The sequence below is a fragment of the Salvelinus sp. IW2-2015 genome, unplaced genomic scaffold (genome assembly GCF_002910315.2).
Source record: "Salvelinus sp. IW2-2015 unplaced genomic scaffold, ASM291031v2 Un_scaffold1832, whole genome shotgun sequence".
NCBI lineage: Eukaryota > Metazoa > Chordata > Actinopteri > Salmoniformes > Salmonidae > Salvelinus > Salvelinus sp. IW2-2015.
In genome coordinates, this window is record NW_019943203.1 from 80457 (window position 1) to 90094 (window position 9638).

At 44.5% G+C, this 9638-nt stretch overlaps 1 protein-coding gene across 2 annotated transcripts in view; it reads left to right on the forward strand.

The window, feature by feature from the left end:
• The window catches only part of si:ch211-121a2.4 (transmembrane protein 205), a 36856-nt gene extending 27319 nt beyond the window's left edge, over window positions 1-9537 (forward strand). The window contains exons 2-5 of one of the 2 annotated variants that reach the window (XR_011476108.1): window positions 5237-5383; window positions 5474-5637; window positions 6052-7101; window positions 7186-9537. Coding sequence is in view for 1 of the 2 variants with exons in the window: in XM_024139559.2 (XP_023995327.1) it covers window positions 5284-5383; window positions 5474-5637; window positions 6052-6354 (567 nt within the window). In the remaining variant the exon portion in view is untranslated. Of the gene's footprint in view, window positions 1-5236; window positions 5384-5473; window positions 5638-6051 lie in introns of both variants that reach the window. The other variant, XM_024139559.2, reaches the window with a different exon arrangement.
• The last annotated feature ends 101 nt before the right edge of the window (window positions 9538-9638 follow it).

Consider the following 9638-nt stretch of genomic DNA (forward strand, 5'->3'; position numbering starts at 1 on the left):
CATGTACCATGGGAAAGGAGGCGCTTTTGGGCCCGAGGCACTCTCCGGTCTAGACATGTCAGGAGAGAGGCGTTTCGATGGTTAATATTTTAATAGACCAGCTGCTCCAGGTCTAGTACATGTCATGAAGGAAAGAAAGCGTTTGGCCAGACCGCTCGGTGTCCTAGACATGGTCAGGAGGCAAGAAGAGTGCCAAGTGCGTGTCGGTGTCCATGCACGTCACTCGGGTCTAGACATGTCAGGAGGACGGCGTGTCGGCAAACAACCCAGTTTGGGGCTGGATCTGGGTCCTAGAACAATTACTTCGTGATTACAGATCTAGACATAATTCGATTGACTCGGAAGATGAGTGGGCTAGTCTTAGCGGCCGCAGTTCCTCTGAGTTGGTCGGGGCTGGGGATCCATGGTTTAAGAGAACATTTGTCAGTATGACAAAGTGGAGATGCGCGTCTCCGGAGTATGGTTATGCACACCCAAGCCGCTTCGGGCTGGACCAGGTTAAGAGTATCTCTTTATGTACACACAATGTTGAGTAGGAGGCCAAAGAGGCTTTTCGGCCAGAGCTTGGCTTTGACTCAGGGTACCTACGAGAAACATAGTGGGTGTGAGAGAGGACACAGAGGTCGATTTAGGTGTATACCACCACGTCAATCGGTTGTGCTTAGAGCAAACTCGAGTGATTGTGGACATGAGGAACCGAGGGCGTTTCTACGAGTGAGTTATCCACCATCACAATCTGGTGTCCCTAGAACATTGTGTGCATTGAAGCGAATAACGAGTTTGCGGGGGGCTGGACACGGAGGTTAATACAGCAGCCTTGATACTACAGTGTGCGTCCTGAGACATGGTACAGAGTAGGATGATGTAGCACCGTTCGAAGTGTTTGGGGGCTGGACCAGGTTAATCCAGAGTCTCTGTGGAGTTCTAGACATGTCAGACAGGAAGAAGGTGCCTCTACGGTGCCGCCATCTGGTTGTAGGGTCTAGCATGTGGCCAGACCGAAGGTGAGGTTGGGGGCTTCGAGCGCCAGGTTAATCAGTTGATAACAATGTTGCCCAAGTCTCGGCTTACGTCACCTCAGTGGTCTGGAGGGCATGGACAGAGTTCTAGATATTTAGGATGAAGAGCGTATCCGCAAATGTTGCCCAGTTGTTTACGAGCACCCCGCTCGGGTTTCTGTGGACTGAGGACATGCGTCAGAGGAGTGTAAAATGAGATGTTGTATACGTTCGAGATGATTGCCCACTAATGGGTTAGTTAGCAGCAGTCATTGAGCTGCGGGCTGTCATCACAACGGCATTGGTACAGAATATTGGACATGAGGCGTTAATTCAGCAAATGTTTGCCCACGTTGGTTAGCACCAGTTTGGGCCCTGGAACCCGGTTTCTCAGCATCTCATTTTAATCGGGTCGGTAGCACATTCAAGATAGTTGCCGGAAAAGAGGCGTTCCAGGTTGGTTATCACCACAGTCTGCTCGGTGTCTAGTTACAGGTGCTTTCGAGGAGGAGCGAAGAGTTAATCCGTATTGTGTTAAAATAACAATCGAAGTCCTGCCCTCGGTCTAAGACATGTCAGGAGAGAGTAGGCGTTTATCGGGTCCAGCTGCTGCAAGGATCCTAGACCATGTCAGAAAGTTATGGGGAACGGAAGCGTGATCCAGTGGGTTCCAATGTATTCCGCTCGGATGACAATTGTGGGGGCCTCTAGAGCATGTCAGGAGGAAGAGGCGTTTCGGGGTTAGGGCAACCAGTGGGGGCTGGACAGGTTATATTATATCAATGTTGCAGTGGTTTAGCCAGCCTCTTCGGCAGTCAAGAAATGTCAGATGAGGAGAGGCGTTCGGACCAGACCGCTACATGTTGGGGTTTCTGGACGACAGATGTCAGTTAGATAAGGAGAAGTTCGTTCGTTTGATACCCAGCCTCAACTGTTGCTCCGGGTTAGACATGTCAGAGGACAGAGGCGTTTGGAACCAGTCCATTGGCTGTAGCGTACTAGACATGTCAGGACGAAGAGCAGGCGTTTCGGTTGGGGGCGTGACCAGGTATATATTTTACCTCACCGCTAATGTTTGCGGCGTCTATGACATTGTGTGTTACAGGCACGAAGAGCCGATCGTTGGGGGGCTGGACCAGGTTAATATTTATACATGTTGCCAGTTGGTTAGCACCAGTTGGGCTGGACCAGGTTAATATTCCAGTCCTCTTCGGAGATGCCTCATACAGCATGTTGCAAAGTGTCAAGTTTGTTAGAAGCCGAAGAGGCAGTTCGGTTGGGGGCTGGACCAGGTCTCTATGGATACCCTCAATGTTTCAAGTTCGTTGCAGACAGGCCAATGTGATTTATAGGGTATTCATTTTTATCAGGATGTTGGCTTTATAGAGACTATTTTTACATAGTTGGCAATAAAAGTTACTTTTAGAATTGTATAATTTTGGTTAACCACATGACATTGATGTTGAGATATGAAGACTTTATTATAAATGAAACTATTTAATGAAAATGTGCATTTGAAAATCATAATTGGCATGATAACTTGACACTCCAAATGGAAAAGGTTGCCGACCGCTGGTATATATTACCAGCAACTTAAGGAGTAAATTTTTCTCCCCCTTCTGGGTAGGCTATATTGATCTCTCACTCCCTCGTTAGTAATTTGTCTTCATTTTTAATCACATTGCTTAAAGCATCAGACAAGCTTAGTAGCCTACATATAGTTGATTTTATTAAAACATAGGGTGTGTCTATATACAGTGCACTTACTCTAAAGTGGATTACTTTTCTTTTCTTTTTATCCTCAACAATCTACACACAATACCCCATAATGACAGTGGGGGAAAACATGTGTTTACATAAGTATTCAAACCTTTTGCTATGAGACTCGAAATTGAGCTCAGGTGCATCCTGTTTCCATTGATCATCCTTGATGTTTCTACAACTTAATTGGAGTAAAATAAATTGATTGGACATGATTTGGAAAGGCACACCTGTCTATATAAGGTCCCACAGTTGAGAGTGCATGTCAGAGCAAAAACCAAGCCATGAAGTCGAAGGAATTGTCTGTAGAGCTCTGAGAGGAGTGCCGAGGCACAGATTGATGAAAACCTGCTCCAGAGCGCTCAGGACCTCAGACTGGGGCGAAGCTTCACCTTCCAACAGGAGAATGACACTAAGCACACAGCCAACACAACGCAGGAGTGGCTTCGGGACAAGTCTCTGAATGTCCTTGAGTGGCTCAGCCAGAGCTCTGGAGAGACCTGAAAATAGCTGTGCAGCGACACTCCCCATCAAACCTGACACAGCTTGAGAGGATGTGCAGAGAAGAATGGGAGAAACTCCCCAAATACAGGTGTGTCAAGCTTGTAGCATCATACCCAAGAAGATGAGGCTGTAACCGCTGCCAAAGATGCTTCAACAAAGTACTGAGTAAAGTGTCTGAATGCTTATGTAAATGTCCCCAGCATAAGGTGCACCTGTGTAATGATCCTGCTGTTTAAGCTTCTTGATATGCCACACCTGTCAGGTGGATGGATTATCTTGACAAAGGAGAAATGCTCACTAACAGGGATGTAAACACATTGTGCACAAAATGAGAGAGAATCTTTTTGTGCGTATGGAACATTGATCTTTTATTTCAAGCCCATGAGTCCAACACTTTACATGTTACGTTTATATTTTTGTTCAGTGTAGCTACATATTGAACTTTCATTCTCTCAGGCCAGGGGAACAATGTATGAATTTATGGTTGCATCAGAATCGCCGTTATAATCATTGGCCAGTATGTAGAATTAAAACCACAAGTCCAAATTCCTATCTCTATCTCCATCCATGGCTAATTTAGAAAGGGGACAATTTTAGCTAGGTAGCCACCGGAGGACAACACAACGAGATGCAACAATTCAAGTTGTTTCTGTCAATTATATATTGATTGGAGTGAAGCCAAATCCAAACTGGCTTCCCTTGACACTTATTTTAATCAAGGGAGGCCAAATGCTTGCTTGCTTCCCTTGCATTCAATGCTACTGGTGGCAACAATATCAATCTTTTTGACTGGACAGCATCATATGTATGATTTGGGTGGCTGGAGTCTAAGACAATTTGTAGGGATTTATACCGCCTGGTATAGAGGTCCTAGATAGCAGGGAGCTCTACCACACTACCCTCTGTAGCTCCTTGCAGTCGGATGCCAAGCAGTTGCCATACCAAGCGGTGATGCAGCCAGTCAAGATGCTCTCAATGGTGTAGCTGTAGACCTTTTTGAGGATCTGAGGACCCATGCCAAATCTTTTCAGCCTCCTGAAGGGGAAGAGGCATTTTGTTGTGCCTTCTTCACACCTGTTGGTGTGTGGACCATGTTAATTCCTTAGTGATGTGGACACAGAGGAACTTGAAGCTCTCAACCTACTCCACTACAGCCCCGTGGATGGGGGCATGCTCGTCCCTCTGTTTCCTGTAACATTGAGTGAGAGGTTGTTGTCCTGGCAGGTCACTGACTTCCCTATAGACTGTTTTATCGTCGTCGGTGATCAGGCCTACCACCGTCATGTTGTCAGTAAACTTGATGTTGGAGTCGTGCACAGGAGTGGCCCGCGTGTTGTCAGCATGGCGGATGTGTTGTTGCCAACCCTCACTATATAGGGGCGGCCTGTTAGGAAGTCCAGGATCCAGTTGCAGAGGGAGGTGTTCAGTTCCAGGGTCCTGAGCTTGGAGGGCACTATGGTGTTGAACACTGAGCTGTGGTCAATGAACAGCATTCTCTGATGAATCGATAAGATTGAAGTACTGCTAGTTTGTCTTTTTCATCAGCATGCTAGGCTAGCTAATGCTATAGCAGCCCATTGGAGTCCATGAAAATGCAACGCCTAGCATTGGTTGCTTTAATATTAGCTTGCCGATGGAAAGGTTTCATTGTAATGCTCCTCGTTTTTAATCTTTCTGATTTGTCAGTTGRCATAATTAGTACACTGACATCTCCCATCACTGGATTGAGGTATGTTTTCTAAGACATATCTCGCCCTGTCCTGATCGTGGCATTGCCATGTTCCGACTAGAGAATGTAATTAACATGTAGTCGGATTCTTATAACTACAAGGGAAACAGAGTTAAGTGGAGTAGCTAGCTAGTTGTACATTGCTGTCATTCTGAAACTAGACTTTCACCCAGTAACCTGCTACTGCTGGTGACTTAGTGGGGGACAGGGTCAGAGAGGAATAACCCTGTGTGTCTGCTTACAGGGATCCAGGCAGAGAGAAAGAGGTGGAACGAGACGGCTGGACTGACAATGACCACTGAAGGGGATCCCAGCCTCTCGGCCAAACTGCTGCAACTGGTGCTGCTGTCCACCTACTGGGGCATGCAGATCTGGTTTACCTGCATATCTAGTAAGTACCTTGACCTCTAAACCCCTTAACCCTGTGAGAGGGTGTATGATGGACAGTACTCCTATAGGGCTCCTGTGTGTTTTTGATCAGGCTTTGTGATGGACAGCCACCTGAACAGACACACATTTGGTTTGATCCAGAGCAGACTGGTTCCGTTCTACCTTCACCTGGGCTCTCTCTGTGCCTTCCTCAACCTGACGCTGTTTGCTGTCTACCACCCTGCAGACCTGCTAGATGACAGAGAGGCCTTCCAGGTAACCCTGACCCTACCACCCTGCTAGATGACAGGGAAGATTTCAATTGCATACTCATCTCCTTCTCAAAACCCATTGGATGAGAAAGCCAGAGGTCCCTCCTTTCAGACCTTCTCCTCCAATGGGTTATGAAAAGGAGAGGACGTGAAGTATGCAACAGATTCTCCCAGGGAGACCTTACAGGTACACAAGGAGTCCTGACCGTGGGAGAATCCTCTCCTCATAACCCATTGGAGGTCCGAAGGGAGGGACCTCTGGCTTTCTCAATGAGTTTTTGAGAAGGAGACGAGTATGTCATTGAGATTCTCCCCCAGATCTGTAACCTTGTCAGGGACTCGATTACATCTGGAGTCATTCCTCTAATCAGCTATGCAGCTGCTTTCATACATTGATATACCTTGTCTCTCTCTGTAGATTGGGGTATACTTCCTGTGTGTGTCGGTAGCAGTGGTCAACGCCCAGTGGTTCGGTCAGATGACATCAGAGATAATGGAAGACATGCATCTAATGGAGCAAGCCCAAGGATTGGGCCAGGACATTGGTCTGTCTACCAATAGGGAGGCTTACGCCAAGCTGTGTGAGACAGACGGTAGATACAGGAGTCTGTCTTGTCGGCTGTGGCTTTACAGACTGTTGTCTTCGCTGTGTAACATCTGCTGCATTACCTGCAATGCATACAGCCTGTACTACCTAGCAGAGAACCTTACTTCACTATAGCACAGTTACGAAATATGGATGGTAAGTCCACGGGTGGCTGGAATGAATGGTATCGACACATTAAAATCATGGTTTCATACCATTCACATTACTATGAGCCGCCCTACACTCACCAGCCAGCTCTGTTCTTTTTAAAGTTCAGCCATTTTAATCTTCTACTAGAGGAGAGATGGAGGGATGTATTTCATTCTACTAGAGGAGCGATGGAGGGATGTATTTCATTCTGCTAGAGGAGAGATGGAGGGATGTATTTTATTCTACTACCAGAGAGATGGATGGAGGGATGTATTTTATTCTACTAGAGGAGAGATGGAGGGATGTATTTTATTCTACTACCAGAGAGATGGAGGGATGTATTTTATTCTACTAGATGAGAGATGGAGGGATGTATTTTATTCTACTACCAGAGAGATGGAGGGATGTATTTTATTCTACTGGAGGAGATATATTTTATTCTACTGGAGGAGAGATGGAGGGATGTATTGTATTCTACTAGATGGAGGGATGTATTTTATTCTACTAGATGAGAGATAGAGGGATGTACTTTATTCTACTGGAGGAGATATGTATTTTGTTATACTAGAGGGATGCATTTTATTCTACTAGATGATGGAGGGATGTATTTTATTCTATTAGAGAGATGGAGGGATGTATTTTATTCTATTAGAGAGATGGAGGGATGCATTTTATTCTACTAGATGAGAGATGGAGGGATGTATTTTATTCTACTACCAGAGAGATGGAGATGTATTTTATTCTACTGGAGGAGAGATATATTTTATTCTACTACCAGAGGGATGTATTTTATTTTACTGGAGGAGAGATGGAGAGATGTATTTTATTCTACTACCAGAGAGATGGAGGGATGTATTGTATTCTACTAGAGAGATGGAGGGATGTATTTTATTCTACTACCAAAGAGATGGAGGGATGTATTTTATTCTACTACCAGAGATGGAGGGATGTATTTTATTCTACTAGATGAGAGATGGAGGGATGTATTTTATTCTACTACCAGAGATGGAGGGATGTATTTTATTCTACTACTGGAGGAGAGATGTATTTTGTTATACTAGAGGAGAGATGTATTTTATTCTACTACTAGAGGAGCGATCAGAGATCACAGAATTCACATTTACACAACCCTCATCTACCTGTAGAAATTAGGGGGTGGGTGAGGACTCAGCCTATCCTGTGGGGCTGCCATGGGGACCTCCAGGTGTGTCTTTGACGTCATGTCCTGAGAACGCTCCAACCTGTGTGTTGGCTTCATAGAGGTAGAACGGACTCCTCTGTGACAGCGTGGGTAGCGCCATCTCAATTTGAAAGTTGTCCATTTTCTTTTGTGTTTGTAAAAAGCGTATATTGCTGAACCAAATCTTGTGATTCATTTGTTGGCTACTAGATTTACAAACCATAGGCAACACAATTTACTGATCACTCCCAACCCATAGAGACCCCACTTAGTTGACTACTTTGAAATGGTGGAAGCCATTTGTTTTTCTACATTGTAGAATAATAGTTAAGACAAACTATGAAATTACACATGGAATCATGTAGTAACCAAAAGTGTTAAATAAATCAAAATATATGAGATTCTTGACAGTAGCCACGCTTTGCATTCTCTCAACCAGCTTCATGAGGTAGTCACCTGGAATACATTTAAATTAACAGGTGTGTCTTAAAAGTTAATTTGTGGAATTTCTTTCCTTCTTAATGCGTTTGAGCCAAAGTAGGGATGGTATACAGAAGATAGCCCTATTTGGTAAAAGACCAAGTCCATATTATGCAAAAACATTTCTTCAAGTGCAGTTGCAAAAACCAAGCGCTATGATGAAACTGGCTCTCATGAGGATCGCCACAGGAAAGGAAGACCCAGAGTTACCTCTGCTGCAATAAAGTTAGTTACCAGCCTCAGAAATTGCAGCCCAAATAAATACTTCAGAATTCAAGTAACAGACATCTCAACATCAACTGAATCAGGCCTTCATGGTCACATTTCTGCAYAGAAACCACACCAATAAGAAGACTTGCTTGGGCAAAGAAACACAAGCAAAGGACATTAGACCAGTGGAAATCTGTCCTTTGGTCTGATGAGTCCAAATTTGAGATTTTTGGTTCCAACCGCCGTGTCTTTGAGACACAGAGTATGTGAACGGATGATCTCCGCATGTGTGGTTCCCGCTGTGAAGCGTGGAGGTGATGGTGCTTTGCTGGCGACACTGTCTGATATATTTAGAATTCAAGGCACACTTAACCAGCATGGCTACCACAGCATTCTGTAGCGATACGCCATCTCATCTGGTTTGGTCTTAGTGGGTCTATAATTTGTTTTTCAACAGGACAATGACCCAACACACCTCCAGGCTGTGTAAGGGCTATTTGACCAAGGAGAGTGATGGAGTGCTGCATCAGATGACCTAGCCTTCACAATCACCCAACCTCAACCCAATTGAGATGGTTTGGGATGAGTTGAACTGTAGAGTGAAGGGAAAGCAGGCAACAAGCACTCAGCATATGTGGGAACAGCATTCCAGGTGAAGCTGGTTGAGAGAATGCCGAGTGTGTGCAAAGCTGTCATCAAGGCAAAGGGTGGCTACTTTAAAGAATCTAAAATATATTTGCATTTGTTTAACACTTTTTTGTTTACTACATGATTCCATAGATGTCTACACGTATTTTACAATGTAGAAAATAAAAACCCTGGAAGCAGTAGGTGTCAACTTTTGACTGGTACTGTATATTTATTTGGTGTTACATGTAGGAGTGGATTTCTTTTAATTTGGGGTGCTTTAATCAAATWAAGAAACAAACATATCTGTTGTGCCCTTGAGCAAGACATTTAACCCCTAATATGCAGGGGGTTTTCCTGGATCAAAAAGGGTGGTGGGTGTGGCTGAATTTGAGCCCTCCATCTTGGCGGAGGTAGACGTTTTATTTAAGCCAATTTCTCCATGGTGCTAGAATACATTTTTGCAGTCTTAAAAGCAAATGTCCTGCATTTCTATGCATTTTACCATGACTAATGCTGTTTTCTAACAAATCAATACCGCTTAATTGCAATGCTCCCTGACTGTCAAGCTTTTTTGTGATTGTTAGTTAAATATAGTTCCATTAACTTTATTTGGTTTCAGTCATTTGTTTACATAAATCCAGTGTAAGAAATACAAATTATTTCTTGTATACTTCGGGTTTCAATCGAAAGTCCGCACAGGGTTCCACGTCCACTCACCTCCCTTAGTGTCCTGATGAGGGGGCATTTCATTCCAGAGGGTGGTGTGGAA